Raw genomic sequence first — 17,928 nt, forward strand, 5'->3', positions numbered from 1 at the left:
CCACCAGCTGTAGACGCAAACCCAGGCTGGTGAGAAAGACAGCTAGAGAGCTGCCTTAGTGTACACTAGCGTGTGGAATGAGGGAAGTGAGTCCTGTGTGCTAAGGGAGCAGAAGGGAGGGAAATCTCGCCCTCTGAGGAGGACCTAGAACGGTGCCAGCAGCCAGAAGGCACTTCATTATTCATTCAACAAGCAAACGCCATTTACTGAATGCCTGCTGTATGCCAGATGCTCTAAGGGTGGGGATACGCGGAACTACCCTTCTAGTGGAGGGAAGAAGGCAATAAACAAACAAGGAGTGAAAGGCGTTGGGTCTGGGGAGGTGTCAACAAAGGTTCCACAGGAGAGTTGAGGCAGAATTAGCCAGATGAAGGATATCGGTTATCAGTACCAGATAAAAGGAAGGAACGAGAATGAGAAAGTGGTACACGTGAGCAGGACACGTGTGTGCGGCCGCAGGCTGGAACTCCCTCAGCAAGACTAGAAGCATCATGTGGAAGGCAGGGAACAGAATGAGACAAAGGTGGAAGGGCTGGTCTGGGCCAGGTGGTCCAGCAGCCTGGGAGCCAGCCCGGAGAGAAGGTGGGTCTTGACTCGGGTGATGGGTCAAATTTTCGCACAAAGAGCAACTCTGTAAAATCTTTATGTTATTGGTGTCTCAAAACAAGCCCATTTAACCTACAAACCTTCAGCCGAGAGAGAAAAGAAATGATGATGATGACTCTCAACCCTCCTCAACAGAGGGTACGCCCTCTCAGAGCAAGGATGAAAGGGGAATTCAGGGATCTGCGGCTCCCTCCACCTCCCAGTCACTCAACAAACACCCAGCATCCACCAACCAGGATTTCCAGCTGTAGTTCCTTCAGTCTTAAAAAGAACTGAAAGACACTAATGAAATAATCTGAGAGTACAACTCTAGATTTTTGCAGTTTTTCACAATATTTTACAGTTTTCACATAATTTAATGCCATGTGTCTTTTTAGCAATTTACCACCATTGAGACTTCTCAAAGCATTCCAATTATTTCTATTGAAACAACTCTAATAGGTTCCATAGGGTTTGATTTTAACTCATTTCTGTATTTAATTGCGTCATGATAATAGGAAGTAGAATTGGTGCTAAAAGGGAAACGCATGAATGTCTTCTAGAAAGCAAGTGGTGGGACTTCCAGACTCTCCTTGATTGCATATCTCACCCTACGAAGTGAGCATTTAACCGTGCCGCATTTTCATAAAACACAGCACGAAATTCACTGCAATGGCCTGAGCCCTGACTTGCTAAAGAGACGCACAGCCTGAAGCGTTCATGAAGTCAATATGTTTACAGGGCTAGGGAGCATCCACTCGTCCAGGGTCAGATCATCAGAAAGGGGAGAAGGGAGGGTCCAACGAGCAGAATTCCTTTCCTGCCTCAACGATCCTTCTTGTCCACGAGGGGGCGACAGGAAAAATACACACACGGATGCAGCTCTTGCCGGGGAGCTTCCGGAAGCATTCCTTGAAGGAAGGTCGTAAATTCAACATGGCCCTCTGTGCCCGCGAGCTTTTCCTTCACCTGAGCTTGCGTCAACTTCGCCAAACATAAATTTACACACTGTCTTTGGTGTTACGGCTAAAATTTATGCTGGTGGCCTGACTCAAACTATCACAGCTGTGTTCCCATCTTCACGACTTCGTTACAAGTTTTCTCTTAGTCTCTAACTCAAAGAAGAGCATGTGTTTCAACTCTCACTGCATTATAATTGCACATGTATATGTGTGTAGTTAGTGGAGCAGACGACACAACCAGAAGGATTATGCAGAAAGGGTTGACAGTGACTCTTTCTGGGAATGTGGGGGATTTCTCTCTTTCTCTGGCATATATACTTCCTAAATTCCTCACCGTGACTTTTTTATAATAAGCAGGAGCTGCTCCTCTAATAAGAAAAAATAACAATAAATTAAATTAGCTCAAACTTTTAAGTGAACGGGTCCAGATTTTTCCCTTCCCTAAGCGGAGTCCTGATTTACGATTGGTTCATCTGAACTCTGCCTCCCTCTGTCCATCTGCTCTACCTCAACAAAAACCCCTTTAATCCACCGTGCTTGCAGAGCAGTTTCTGCCTAACCCCAGCAGGCCGATCCCCGACCCTGGCAGTCCTACTGTATCTGCCTGCCGGCCGGCAGCCTCAACTCCCTCTCAGGAGGGCGCGAGCTCACTGCCAGGGCTCAGCCACAGTGCCCTCGTCAGTATTTCAGCATTTGAGGCCATGGATCTCGACACCGCAGCTTCAACGCAGGGAGACCCTCAGACCCTCCCACTCGGCTGAGTGAACACCCAGTCCTGACTCTAAATCTGGACTTCCCGTCCATGTTGCCATTTTCTAATGATCAAAAATGTACAGATCAGGCCTGCATGCTGGACACATTATTTAGCGTGTGTCTACTCTGAATGAGAAAAGAGAAATAAAACAAGAAGAAAGAAAAGGAGAAAAAGCAGATACTGATATTTATACTCCAACATTGACTGCGGTTTTCCCACCAGCCAGGCACCTTGACTGGCTGTCAACAGCTGAATAAAGGGCTCCCCATCACCCCCCTTGGATGAATGACCTACTGCTGTCATCTTAAAATGCTTCATAATTTCTGCACAAGGGGCCAGCATTTTCATTTTGCGCTGGGTCCCACAAATGGCGTAGCTGGTCCTGAAGAGATGTAAAAACACTCAGTGACACCATCTTTACAAGGCGCGCAGGAAAACCCGGCCCTGATCTATGAACCAAAGCCGTGCAACTCAACTTTCCCCGCAGACGCCTCTTCTCTTTTGGATCCTGTAATACCGCATCTCCAACCTCACAGCTCCAGGGTTTTTAAATGCATCTGCAGAAAGTCCACAGAAGTTGGCTAAGAGATTTTTACAAAGGTTAAGTGGAAAATTCTCTGCCAGCCACATCTTAAATCATGAAATGCCTTCTATAAAATAAATTTATCCCTTTCAGCTTTCGCCACTTTGCCCAAGTCACCTCCAAGCCAGAGTTTATAATGGGGAACAAACTTCCAATTACTAGGGCTGTTTATTTCTGTAGAGATGGACCCCAGCCTTTCACAAGCAACGCTATTGAGCCCAAACCGTGCCTTTCATGGGTGACAGCTTCAGAATAAGAGCAGCTTGTCTACATTGCAAGGAGAAACCAGATGTTTCCCTTGACTCGAACCCAGCAAATGACAATTCAGTCAAACTGCAGACAGCCTGCAAAAAAAAAAAAAAAAACCAAAAAAACACTTTTTTAAAATAAATTCTGGGGCACTGGTATGCGTGGGCCTATTTTTGGACCCAAATACCTCCAGCTATGCGTCTGCCACTCTCCATCGTCACACAGGACATCGGATGCTTTTGCGGCTCTCTAACTGCAACCTCTGTGCACTCACCCTGGTTAATGTATTACTCTTTAACTCACGCTCTAATCTGACTGTGACAGTGATGAGTTGTAAATTCTGCAGCATGTGTCCATTTCCTGGGCTTGACACTAAAACGCCTCTGCAGACCCAGCAGAGTTCATAGGTTTAAAGTTGAAATTTTCGCATTGCAAAAGAGTCGTCTGCACTCCCCAAAGCCTCAGAAAAGACTGTTACTTGAAAACAGGCAAAGGGTTGGAAAAGCATTATTATAAATTCCACAGCCACTTCCTGGGGGTTTTGTTTAAAATAGTGGGAACTTAAAAAAGAAAGGCTGCAGTTTAAATGTAACAAGTTTACATCCAGCAGAGGCTTTTAAAATAAATACATAAATGGTCCTCTATGCTTCTGGGGCCTAATAATGATGAAACCTACTGACACCCTCGGCAGGGGGCAAATACCTTTGGGGAAAGATAACAGTGAAATTTGCATGTGAGATTTCTTTTCAGGTTTTTTTTTTTTTTAATTAAACAAAAGATCAGTTCACCAATGATTTGTAATGAAGTGAAACTGAGTACTTTAAAAGAAAAAAGAACCCTATGGGTCTGAAATAACAGCTTTGCATCTGTCAGAGAATGTATGAGAAAGTGTTCTGCAAGATCTGCTTTAAATAAGACTCGTAAAAGCTGATGCTCTGAATCAGGACCAGGGAAGCCGGGAGGGGGAATTCTTTGCTCCCTGAACTGTATTTGAGATCCTGGTAAAGAGTGTTTGCAGTACTTCGGCTCCGGTAATATCAAAAAGGGCATCACGGTAATTCTCTTTGCTAAAAAAAATTATAAAGCCTATCTAGTGCTCTCCCCTGTCTAAAGAGAGTTTGTACTTTGAAAAACATAAATGGTACTTGTGTTCAGGAATACAGAGTTTCAATTTAGCTAACTAACTATTAGCTAAACAACTCTCCACTAACGACCACATCTTCCCTACACCATCCTGCTTCTCCTGATGACTCCAAAGGGCTACTACTCTTAAAAAGAAAACCACGTATGTCCTTCGACCTCAAAATGTAGTCACATTAATTGCAATCTTAAATAATGGTCCAAAGTGGATTTTGAATTAAATTGGAAAAAAACATATCACTCTTAATGGAGGTGAGATCCTTGAGGTTATTCCATAACTGGGAAAGGATGCACACTGCAGCATAGTGGAACTATCTGGATAGAACTGGGGAAGAAGAAAAATACCAATTCGGTTTTTTACACCACGTATGTACTAAAAAGCTGAAGACAGGAGGGTTCTGTCCACTTTGCAGAGAGCTTTGGCTTATGACTTAGGGTTCGCCCCGTGTGCCCAGATGTCCCCAGCAGGAAAGAAGCATCAGCAATGGTGTTAATGATGCTTCTGTTTGCGCTTTCTTTCAAGGCTAATTATCCGCTTGCTTCATTGAGCCCTTGATCACAAGTTAGTCTGGGGAAACATTCCTGGTATGAAGACCCAGGAATTCTCATCTTGTGAAAATGCAAATCCAATTGCCTTCACCACCTGTGTTAATTGAGGCAGACCCCCACTCCAGAATTAAACTTTTGGTTCAGCGAAGGCAAGTTTAAAGAGAAATGATTCATTGACTAATTCTTCTTTCCTGACCTAACCCAAATCTTTCGAGTCACAAAACTTCAGTCTTGCTGGGTCTGCTGCTACTTCGAGATCCTCTCTCCCTGGGGGTTTGGTATTTCCAGTGCCACTGAATGCCATTAATTTGGGAAGACAGCTCTATAATTAAAGCCATAAAGCTCATAAAGGTCTAAGAACCCCTCTCAAGTCTCAGATCCTGTTTAAATGGGGAGTTCACATAGGGAGAAACGGGATGCTTATTTATCTGAAAGCATTTCCCTTATGTGGCTTTCAACAGTTTATCGACCTTAGAATGAGGAGGCTAGATTGAAAGGTTTCTTTGGACTCAGAAATGTGTTTTAAAATGACTTAAACCTTGTACACCTGAAATTTACAGTGTTACAAACCAATGCGACCTCAATAAAATGAAAAATAAAATGATTTAAATCTTTTTTTTGAAGAAGAAGATGACTAGCCCTGAGCTAACTACTGCCAATCCTCCTCTTTTTGCTGAGGAAGACTGGCCCTGAGCTAACATCCATGCCCATCTTCCTCTACTTTATATGTGGGACGCCTACCACAGCATGGCGTGCCAAGCTGTGCCATGTCCGCACCCGGGATCCGAATTGGCGAACCCCGGGCCACCAAGAAGCAGAACGTGTGAACTTAACCACTGCGCCAGTGGGTCAGCCCCTAAAATGATTTAAATCTTAAAAGCCCTCCTGTAGCATATGCATGAAGCCTGAACACTGTGGTGATCACCGAGATGTTCTATGCGAAAGTGCTACGCTCGGCTCCTGGTACATAGTAGGTGCCTTGATTTACCGGCTAAGGTTTTACATGCAGACAAGCCTGGCCCCGGGTCACAGCCCTAGCCCTTACCTCACTACGTCATCTCAGACGTGGCACTTTCCCTCTCTGAGCTCCAGTTCCTCAGAACTAGACTCGACCTTGTCCAGCACAGGTCATCTCTCTCCCTATTTTTCCTCCTGCTTTCCAATCTGAACGGCATTTTTCAAACGGCCCCAATGCTACTCTTCCCCGTGGCGTGCCCTATATACAGATTCCTGGATCAAAGAATCCGCTTGCCCAGAGTCTCAGGTCCTCACTGGCCTACATGGTCTTTTCTTCTGTTTTCCTAGGAGGGAGGAGCTCAGGAACCACAGCCTGATTGGGAAGAATAAGATGGAGCTGTGACCTGGGCTTCCGTACCCGCACTCCCAGCTATCCATGACCTATGGCCTTTAGAGGACTCTTTACCAGCGCCACTTCACGGGCATGTGACTTAGGTACTGGCACAGGGCCCAACACTCATAAGGGTCACTTCCTTGGTTGAATACTCTGCTGACACCATCTTGAAAATCTTAATTTTTGAACAAGGGCCCCACATATTCATTTGCACTGGGCCCCACAAATCATGTAGCCAGTCCTACTCTCTTCCATCCTCTAAGACTCAGGATGAAGGTCATCTCTTGTGGGGAAACAGCATCAGCTCTCCCCCTGATGGGCTCCCATAACCTCCCATCGCCCCTGCTCATACCTCCATTTATTCGCCCATCAACACTGAATGAACCCCTGCTGCAGCATCTTCGCACTGCCTTTCTCGAGCAGACATCAAATCCCAGACGCAGTGCTAAGTTCTCCCCATGCAAGAGTCACATTTACAGCAACTCTCACAACGGAAAGAACTCTTACGGTCCCCAACTTACTGACAGGTTATGGGATCTGCCCACTCAGCAGGAAGGACGTGGAAGCTGGACTCTTGAACCCAGGCAGAGCAAAAGCTCAGACCCAGGAATGCCGTGAGGACATTCCCTATAAGGGCCACCACACTCCTGCCACTGAAGCATTATTAGTTAGGTCTTTATCTCCTTGCATGCCTGGATCCCTCACTGAACTGTGAGCCCTGAAGGCCCAGCCCCTCACGTTTATCTCTTTAATACAGAAATTCATCATAGACTTGACCATGATGGAGTCTCAAATATTCTGAAAAGAACGAATAAAAAGGTCATTTCCCTGTATACGGATAATTACATTATTAAAATACTTCAAATACTTACTAAACCATGACAATTACATTAAAAATTAATCCAATTGGTGCGTTTAGATACAACTTGAATGAAATAAAATGATCTAAAATGTTGGAAGCGGCTATCAAAAAAAACTCCCAATGGTGAGTTCCTTATTATCAGGGCTTTTAGTTCAGTTGCTTAAAATCAAATTCTTTTCTTCTCGAAGCTTGACATTTTTTTACTTTGATTAATACAATGTCTCTAAAACTTTGGCAACGTCCCAACGAGAATCTATGCCACTGACAGTCTTAAAACCATATTAATTCCCACTAAAATGCATGCCAGGGGGCCAGCCTGGTGGTGTAGTGCTTAAGTTCATGTGCTCTGCTTAGCAGGGAGGTGGCCTGCGGTTCACTGGTTTGGATCTCAGGTATGGACCCACACACCGCTTATCAAGCCACGCTATGGCGACATCTCACATACAAAATAGAGGAAGACTGGCACAGATGTTAGCTCAGAGCCAATCTTCCTCACCAAAAAAAAGCCAAAAAGCAAAAAAAAAAAAACGCATGCCAGGAATCTAATTTTGAGACTTCAGACGAACACAAATTGAAGGACAAGCTACAAAGTAACTGGCCTGAAACTGGGCTATCCTTTTCAAAAACGTCAATGTCAAGACAGAGAAAACCGAGGAGCTACGCCACGTCAAAAGAGATGAGGAGAAAGGACAACGAAATGGAACTGCCACCCTGGATTGGTTCCTAGACCAGGAAAAAAAATGCTATTAAAGGACAGTTTAGGAATGGCAAAGGGCAGATTTTGAGTAAAGACTGTAGATTAGATTAATAGTAATTCCTTGAGGGCAAATTTCCTGATTTTGATAATCCTACTGTGCTATTGTCCTACCAGGAATTAAACAGTGAAGTATTTAGGGGTAAAAGGGGATGACGTGGGCAACTTAATTCTCTAGCAGCTCAGAGAGCAAATATTAAAGAGCAAATGTGGCACAATGAGAACAATCGAGGAATCTGGGTGAAAGGCTTTTAAGACTTCTCCATATGATTTTTGTAACTTTTTTGCTAGTCAGCAATTATTACCCTCCAACATTTTTTAACCATATTAATACAAGTCCTGCTATTATTAATCAGGAAATGATGCAGAATGTAGGTAAATATCAATATGACCCATAATCTAGTCATCAAGGACTTGATATTTCAGTTTTTAAACATTTTTGAACTCCAAAAATAGTGTTGAAAAGAACATTTTAGGAGGCCATCTGATAAAAAAGCAAACGGTCCTGCATGGCCACACATATACATATTTGTTTCATTTTGCCTTGAAATTACTAAAATGAAGATCTCGGTGAAAAGCCTCACTCAAGAAAATATTATTAAGTAATTAAATAGTGAGAGCAAAGAAGGCTTCTCTCTCTGAAATCCTCCTGTCCGGCCTCCTCCTCTGGCCCTTCCCCCCAAAGGGTATCAAATAACTAAACTCACCACCATCACTCTCCAAGCTGACAGTTTCTTCAGAGCCCTTTTAGGGCTTTCAAAACAAACTGCAGAGCTGAGGCCTGGGTGGGTACTCAGCTCTCCTGCTCTGTTCCCCTACTGTCGCATTGCCATGACAATGGAAAGCATGGGCCACAAAAGGACACCAAGAAAGGAGGACACGTTTTTAATGCCAGAGCCATCTGCCAATTCTCCTTAGGATCTTTTCAAGAACGGGGCAAAGTGAAAGCAGGAGCTGAGAAGGGGGTCTGCAGGGGAGGGCAGAAAAATCATTCATGGGAAAAGCAATTGCAATATGAAAAGAAGGGAGGGCGCCAGAGCGACGGATGAATGGAACCCCCAGGCCCCGCCTCGGGAGCTCTGAAGAGATGCCCCGCACCCTCTGTGACGTGGCTTTTGTCGGTTGCCAAGCATTTTAAATGTTATCGTCAGAACACGTTATTAAGAAAGGATTTAATATACACAAACCACAAAAAAACACCCTCCAGAAGGGTCTTCTGATTACCCACGTGGAAAGCCCAAGCCAGCTGCCTCTGCAAAGATTATGCTGGGTTTTTATTCTTTGGATCGCAAAACGTCCTAAATACAGTAGTTTAGCAATAATAAAGCATTTGTATACCAACTCTAAATCCCCCCTCCTCCCAGACTCTTGCAAATTTTTAAGACCACCAACTATGAAAATCTATTCAAATGCACTAAAACAAAATTATTTCATGCCCTTAGGGAATTTTATTAAAATCTCCTTTTCACTTTTTTCGAGCCCAAGACATTCCTCCAACATTTTTCTTAGAAAGAAAACTACTCAAAACCCTGAAACCATGGATGGACTGCTTCTTCGGAAGCCTAAAGCTCTTAAGGCAGCTGACGCCCGGGCTCGGGTCGGAAGCGCCCTCAGGCATCTGTCTTTTCTCTCTGAGAATTTTCAGTTTTCTGAAGGCGAGATGCAGCTTTTATTCCCTCAGTTCTCCTAAAGCGTTATTAATCCCCGGATGGGAGCGGTGACCTTAGGGAACTCCAGGTAACATCCTCTCCTTTCTCACTACAGGAAAATCTACTGCAGGATCTGTAGTTGGAAACAGTTGTCAGTGTTGGCTGGGATGTTTTGTGGCTCCTTTAACAGAGTGTATTTGGGTGGGTTTTTAAAATTCCACCATTTAAAAAGCACGTGTCTTCATTGATACAGAGAACAGATTGGTGGTTACCAGAACGGGAGGGGTGGAAGAGGATCTAAAGGGGTGTGGGGGGGCGGGGGGCGGTACGTGTGTGGTGACGGATGGAAACTAGGCTTTTGGTGGTGAATGCAATGCAGTCTATACAGAAGCCAAAATATAATGATGTACACCTGAAATTTACAGGCTGTTATGAACCAATGTGACCTCAATAATATAATTTAAAAAATTTTTAAATGCACATGTCTTACAAGGGATTCAATGATGAAAGGTTTCCGGTTATTTCTCCTTGGGTCAGACTACACATGCTCTCTGCTTCCATTTTGAAGATTTCTAAGATGCCGTCAAAGAAATCTTCACAGATGCAGTATTTACGTAAATCTGGTACCTTTTGAAAAACTAAGGCTGCCAAGTTGTAACATGAGCTTTGTAATGTTGAAAGAGCATCTTTTAAAGCTGTGCTCCTTTGAAACGTGCACAGGACAGTACCCAGCCTCCCCGTGCACAGAAGGGGTGCTCTCCTCCCCTCCCGGGGAGCCCGGGAAAGGATCAGTGAGCTGGGGATGCCAAACACACAGGACTTCATTCCAGGTGGATGATGCACAAGTCAGCCAACAGGACCAGCTCTAAGAGGACCATGGCAGCTCGGCAATGCAGCCCAAGTCCCCAGGGCCCCCGGACCACGGTGGCCCCCCTGGTGCCGGAAACTGAGTGACTGTCTGCCACGCGGCACCCACACACCCACGGGGCCTGGGCCTTGAACTCTGCTCCCTGACTGTCAGCGGCCCATGATTGAGTTGCAACCCTGAGGCTCCCGGGCCTTGACGGCAGGAGGCAGCCCCGGTGGGGCCAGGAGTCTGACCTCTTGCTGTGAGCCGGCTGTAGACCTGGGAGTTCACTTCCTTGTCCCGCAGATAGCATCGGATCTCCTCTACTGCCTCTCGGATGATGGTGACGGCCAGCACGAAGCCCTGCGGAGGAGAGAGGAGACCAGGTGAGCCCAGCTGAAACGGACCCTCCTCTCCTGGGGCCGCGGACAGAAAAAGCCAGAGGCCGCTGGGCAGGGCAGCAGAGCGGGACCTGCTAATTACCAAAGGCACATGCCCCAGCAAGCCCACTTATCTGAGTCTCTCCTGCACACATACCCGGGTGAATCCTTCACTGACACACAAGAACACCCCTATTCACCCCCAGAGGCTTCCTAAGAGGAGAAACACCAGAACCTTCGTCCACAGCCAATGGCTGAGTGATGGTGACCACTAACGCGTATCTCACCCGCCACGTGCTGGCGCTATTCAGAGTGCTTTACAAGATCCTTAGTGCACGTCATCCTCATGGCAGCCCTACGCTTCGTTACTGTTACTGAGATCGCCGTGCTACAGATGAAGAAACTCAGGCACACAGAGGTTGAGTAATCTCATCCAAGGACATAAAGTTCCTCAGTGACAGGCAGGAAATCGGGCTCCAGAGTCCTTGCTCTAACAGCCACGTTGTTCTGCATCTAGAGAAACTCGGGTGGGTGGAGCCAATCAGATGGAGACAGTTAAAAAGAAAGAGGTATAACCCGGTTTTGCACCCACGTGGCCAAATGGGGAAATCAATCTTTCCGAAGATACAGTGTAACACTGTTCAGAGAAACAACCACAAATATCCCACACAGCGCTCAAGGCTTCCCAGTTTCTTTAACTATTGGTTAGATTCCTCTGCAAGGAAGGGGCTAGGATGGGCTGGGGGGGAGGCTGAAGGAGACTTTAGTCTTATCTGTAATGTTTTACATTTTTATAAAGAAAACACATTTAAGTATTAATTTCATAAGTACCAACTAATCAAAAGAAAATTTAAAACCACCCTACCTTCCCGAATCAGGTACCCCAAACAATAAAATCTGGAGGGGACTGGTGTGTGTCACCCACAGCAGGAATCTATCTCCATCTAGATTTCTCCTCTTGTATCAACAAAGGCAAGAACACTCATTCATTTTTCTTACAAAATACCCTTTGCCAACCCTCCTTTTCAAGCCACTTTTTCTAAATACGGAGAGCACAGTCACCCCAAAGCTTAGCCGCACTGATTCTTTGAGGATTTCATTTTCCTACTGTTAATCCCGTGAAATATATTAACTTTGATTCAAAGGACTTTAAATCTCTTATGTAAATCTAGCCAGAGACGTGAGGCTTTGTGAAACTCATCCAAAGGCCCACACATCTTCACAATCAAAGGATTATTCTGTTTCCAATCAGATGTAAAGTATACACGGCAGCAAAGCAGAACTGGTCCATTGCAGAAGAAAAGCATAACCAGGCCACATACGGAGGTGAGAGAAAACCTGGCCCGGAAGCGGGCAGAGCCGGCCTGCAGCACCCCCACCGCCCCCCACGCCCCCGTGCTGCTGTTGCTGTTCAGGGCCAGAACCCAGGTTTTTGTTGTTATTTGTTTTTTCAAACGTTCCAGTTTCTATTTCTCTCTGCGTGGGCCTAGCTAAATCCCATTGATGTTCATGGAAAGTGTGAGCTCATGCAAAGACAGGAGCTGCCAACCTCTGCTGCAAATCCACACGGCCTCCTGAGCGATCATGTCTATGCCCCCCGCCCCCCAAAACACACAGTTCTCATTAATCCCAGAGGACACGCCACCCCTTAGGCTAGAAATTGCTTTACAAAGGGATGCAAATGTCGCCCAGAAATAAATTCCACCCATCCCACTTAGGAGGTCTTTAATATCCACAGATATTTAGAAAGAGGCTTTAATAGCGGGTCCTGGGGTTGTCTGAGCTCGTAAAGAAATCACAGGCCATGATGGCACACACATGAGCAGTTCTGACGGGGCGCAGCCTCTTCTGTGAAGCTGTCCATCAAAAATAGATTTACTAAAGCAAAACTAATCTATGTGAGAGAGAAATCAGTCAAGCAGTTACCTCTGGGGGAGGGCTGGCTGCAAAGGGGCTCTAGGGACCTTTCTGGGCTGACGGAAATGTTCTGTATCCCAATTGAGGTGGGGTTTACGTGGGTGTTGCCCAACGTCAAGACTCAGTGAGATGAAAATTCAGTGTCTGTGCATTTTGTGGTGTGTAGATCATATCTCAGTAACAAAAACAATCTAGATATATTATTTGGTCCTCGTACAAACGATTTTATAGATTATTTCAGCTGTTTCTTGAGAAATTTCTCCCTCGAATATGTTAGTACCAAGAAAAATGTTCTTAACAGCTAAAACTTTAACCCAGACAATGAACAACAATGGCGCCAGTGCCAGAATTTAAAAATTAAACTGAGAACATTTCCTGAGAATTTTCTAGATCTCAGGAGCTGTATGAACCATTTCGCTTCACGGGGCTTCATCTCATCTTCCCAACAAGCTGAAGAAGCTGACATAATCACCCCCATTTCACAGGTGAGGAAATTGAGCCCCAGAAAAGCTGGTTCACGTCACACAGCCTCTCAACGTGCAGCCAAGAGCCGCCCCTGAAGCATCTGGCCAGAGCCCTCAGTCTGAACCACTCTGCGTGCAGCTCGCGTTGAAATGAGAGGATGCTCAGGGTGCTCAGAGAGTTCAAAGCATGTTCCAGCTAAAAACTACAAATTGATTCTTTACATAAAAATCTAGAGGAAATCAGCTACAGTCACCCTGAAATAGATGCTGTCTACTTTCTTTGACCCCAAACCCCCTTCCGATAGCCCTGGGAACCGAGAAGCAGAGCTACAAGGCAAACATCCCCTCCCGCCCTGAACCTTCCCGGGGAACGCCAGCTAGAAAAGGAGCTGAGGTGCAGTTAGAAACCTCGGGGCTGCCGGAGGCTGCTGTTGCCCCGCCTGCTTCTGTCTACAGTGAGGGTCCCAGGATAGCAGGGTGAGTCAGCTGACAGACTGCAGAGGTGGCGGGGGCCCCAGTGACCGAGTACCCTGAAAGTCAGCCCTTCTCGCTTCTGGAAACTCCAAGCATCATTTCAGTGAGGAGACTGGGCGGGAACTGGGCCAGGGCCCTCCCTCTTTGGAGGTGTGGCAGACCTCGGGTCAGCCCCGTCTCCATCACTCACCGCAGCCCACCTGCCTCACCCCAGTGTTCCCTGAGGGGCTTCTGGAGACACTGGAGTTTGCCATCAGACAATGCAGTCAATACTAGTAACAGAAAAGGGATGGGCACCTGCAAGCAAGTTGCATTCAAGCCTTGGATCCTCGGTCACCAATCCCAAGGACCCTTCTGCCTCCCCACGCAGCAGGGAGCAACTTTGTTCTCAAGCGTTTCAGATTCCGAATGCACACCTGATCCATTTAGTTTCCTGTACCTCTTCGACTTCCAGAAAGGTGCTGAGCTGACCTAAAACAGAACTACAGGCACAGTAAGACCAAAAACACTTAGAAGAAACGGCCACTCCAAAGACAAGCACTGGCTTTGGTGAAGAACCTTCCAGACCTCTATGCATTTACATACATAAGTGCGTAAAAATGTTTGCTGGGAGGGAGGGGAGAGGGTCATAAAAATTGGAGCCTACTGTCCATGTTATTCTGCAACTCACTCTTTTCATGTAAAGAAGAATATCATTCGCATCTTCGGGTGTCAACAGCGATGGAGCGACTTCACTGTTTCTAACTTCTGGCAACATCCCACAGTACAGCGCTGCCAGCACTTGGCTAACCAGGATGGGCGTTCAGTTGTTTCCAGTGTTTTATTAACGTACACCATGCTCAAACACATCCTCGCACACGCCACACCACACACGCACCCCAACGCCCTTTCTGAATTTCAAGACCCGCCCCCCTTGCAAAAAGAGAATCTCTGTCTCTGTGAGCCCGAAACTCCCCGTGTCCTAGAGTGCTTGCTCTCAGGCAGGTCTCTTATTCTCGGCTCCATGTTCTCCTCCATCCAGCGGGGAATCCTTTCCCTAACAGTTCACTTTGTCCTCAGCCCACGGGCACCTCCAATCACCGCCTTTGGAGGAGTTCAACAGAGCTGATCTCATCTCCTACCCAACTATTTCTCAGGCACGTAAATTCCTGCATAATCCCATCTCTCCTTAGTCACAATGACGTGAATCTTGGCTAAGAGAATGGAAAATTTAGGCCAAATGTGGCCAAAGTCCCCTCCCCACCACAGATGCCAATGAGAGTGGAAACGAGGCTGCAGGGGTGCTGACAGGTCTGCACCCCCAGGACCTTTCGGATGATGCAGTTATACTGCAGGCGGGGCCGACGGGTAACACCAGGGGAGAGAGCCAGACCAGACCACAGGTACCACACTCGAGATGCAAAAGGCGGGAGATGGGCAGACACACAGCTGCCTTCGCAAACACCTTGGGATTCCAATTTATAAAACATGTGCATTTACGTAAGAGTTGAATACAATGCATGTTCGAGTGTCTACAGAACACAGGCAGATGCAAGAAGAGACTGAAAGGAAATACATCAAAGACATAAATCTCTCAAGGGGTGGCTACACAAGTGGGGTTTGGGGGGTTTGGGTTTTGTTTTGGTTCTTCTTCAAAATCTTCTCTAATAATCATGAGCCCCTTTGTAATTGAAAAAGGAAAAGAAAAGTGAGCAGAAGCTGCTTTGGAGGCAACAGAGAGTGGTGGATCTGGCTTTTGGGTGAATCCAATAGACCTGAGAGGTGGGGTGTGGTCCACACTCCCAGCGGGGCTTCCTGAGCCCAGAAGGCACCGAGGCCAGGCACTAAGGAACTCCTGACATCTTCCAGCAGAGCAGAGCCCACAGACTGGCAGCTGCAGACAGAGCACCGGGAGAAGGGGCTGTTCAGTTCACACCACGCTTTAATATATTTTAAATCGGTTGTCAACGCCTAAAAACCAAGAGAAAGACATGCTGGAAATTATAAAGAAAGAATCATTCAGGACTGTGTACAGCTTGTGCCCTTTCTTCTAAGAAGGGCTGTAGGGGAGCAGGGGAAAGACAGGAATTTGTATTCACTGTCTTTGTCACTCACAAACTCTGGAAGGACAGAGGAGGAACACACGACAGTGTTGGGGGCTGTACCGGCTGACGGGAGATTGATCACTAGAGACATTTTTATACATTTCTTGAATCATGTGAATGCAGTCATCTTTCAAATAACTACAACTTCAGAAAGGTAATCAATAAAAAGGCAGCGTGATAAATGATTTTATATACATGACAGACTAACTTTTCCTTAAATAAATAACCTACAGTTTGACTTTATGTTAGTATGTAATAAACACTTGTGGAATAAAAAACTAGAATAAAATTAGAGTATTTCATGTAAAACTCTCCAGTTTTTAGCTCTTGGGCCTGGCAACTCTGGGCGCACGTCTGCACCAGATGGCGGGGAGCAGCCACTCCCGCCCTTGCACGCCCACGGGCGCCCAGCTCTCCCTCAGCCTCTGGGTTTGCAGTGTTCGCGTGTGCGAGGGCACACACACACAGAGGAACGTCTGTTATCCGAGAGCAAGGTGCTCCAGCAAGGCTCGCTCCAGCTCCCAGCCCCACCTCACCCAAAATGACTGGGAGTAGGAAAGAATGGCTCTCACGTCTCAGAAGCATCTTCGTTGCTCGTGTGGAAGAAGCAAACTCCCCTCCTCTTCTCAGGGCTGGAGCTGCCGAAGTGACTCGTCTGAGAGCGTGGCACACAGGGTGCGACACCCATGCACCCGTCCTTAGTGCCTGGCTCCCTCCCCTCCACAGGGCCCGAGCACCAAATCTTTCTCATCTCCCACTGCCACCAAAAATAATGCAAATAATGCTTGTTTTCATCTCTTTAAGGAGGGCTTAAATCTCTTCTACTTTAACAATCTTCTCCCGATTAAAAATTTGACAATATTTGTGAACAGAGAATCCTTCCCCTCAAGTCATGCTTAGTGAGAAATCAGCAGCAGTTATATTTCAAAATGCCTCTATTTGGAGAAAAAGAGATGTCCGTTCTGCCCTCTCCACACCCCAGCCATGTTAGGCTTCTTTGTTCTTCAAATGCTCTGAGCGCATGCCTCCCGCAGGGCCTTTGCATCACTCCTCCCTGTACCTGCAATACTCACGTCCACCTTCTCTCCTTCCTATCCCCTCCTCTACAGGCCTTTTGTGGTCACCATTTCTAAGGTGGCCCCTCCACATCTCCCAGCCTCCACCTGCATCCATTCAACAAATACTAAATGTGCCTGGGGACCCCATCTGTCCTATGACCTTATTCTATTAACCTTCAATGCACAATTCACATTTAAAACAATTACGTTCATCTGTTTCTTGTCTATCCCTCTGAAACACCAGCTCCGTGGGGATAGGAATTTTTATCTGTTTCATTTGTTGCTGCATCCCCAGCACCCAGCACAGCACCTGGCGCACAGTGGGTGCTCAATAACCCTTTGCCAGAGGGAAGGAATAAAGAGAGGAAGGGAACGGAGGGGAATCCTGGTCAGTTCTGTCGCATTCTGTCCACACTACAGCACAGAATCTGTCCCCTTTTCAACCCCTCATGCTGAAATACCTACACAATGTAAACAGAAAACGTGATCTCAGAAAGCCATTCAAACACCACAATGCACGAAGACAGCGGCTCTGTCTCTCTCATTTACCACTGTGTCCCCAGAGTCTTGAACTGGGTGACACAACAAGCACGCAACAAATATTTGCTGAAAGAATGAATGCCTGAATAGCAGAGTGAGAATGAATGCACGGGCCCAGCTTTCCACAGCGGGGTCCTGGGGGTGGAGGAAACAGCGCTTTGACGTGAAAGTCCTGGGGACTCGCAACGTGCAGGCCTGAGGGCATCCTCGCCCACTCCAAGTGCTCAGGGAGACAGACAAAGAACTCCTGTTCCCAAACCAGAGGCCGCGGAACAAGCGACGCCTGTGTACTCACCAGGGGCACCCAGTAGGTGTACAGGGCGCCAAGTCTCATCTCAGGGACAAACTGGGAGCAGGCGAGCAGCAGGAAATAGAGGTTGAAGAAGTATTTGAACTGGTTAAACAGCACCTGAAACGCAGAGGGAGACGGCAGTCAAGGCTCGTCTGACGAGGCGGGGTAGGTCGAGCGGGAGGTGAATAACATTTAAAAATATTCCTACAGAAGAAGACAACAAGTTACACGCTACCTTTCTCATATATAGTCCAAACAGCTCTAAATGTCGTTTAGGAAAATACATATGAGTAATAAAAATATTAATTTGTGGTCACAGCCAGCCTGGTGGCATAGTGGTTAAGTTTGCACGTTCCGCTTCGGCAGCCTGGGGTTCTTGGGTTTGGATCCCAGGTGTGGACCTATGCACCACTCATCAAGCCACACTGTGGCAG

At 46.5% G+C, this 17,928-nt stretch overlaps 1 protein-coding gene across 3 annotated transcripts in view; it reads right to left on the minus strand.

Moving 5' to 3' along the window:
* ATP9A (ATPase phospholipid transporting 9A (putative)) overlaps window positions 1–17,928 on the minus strand; it is a 126,152-nt gene that overhangs the window by 79,652 nt on the left and 28,572 nt on the right. For all 3 annotated transcript variants that reach the window (XM_044748742.2, XM_014832372.3, XM_070486138.1), the window contains exons 3-4: window positions 17,498–17,611; window positions 10,540–10,648 (exon numbers count right to left, since the gene is read on the minus strand). In XM_044748742.2, coding sequence (XP_044604677.2) covers window positions 10,540–10,648; window positions 17,498–17,611 — 223 coding nt within the window. The remainder of the gene's footprint in view (window positions 1–10,539; window positions 10,649–17,497; window positions 17,612–17,928) is intronic.

Source organism: Equus asinus, chromosome 15, assembly GCF_041296235.1.
Source record: "Equus asinus isolate D_3611 breed Donkey chromosome 15, EquAss-T2T_v2, whole genome shotgun sequence".
NCBI lineage: Eukaryota > Metazoa > Chordata > Mammalia > Perissodactyla > Equidae > Equus > Equus asinus.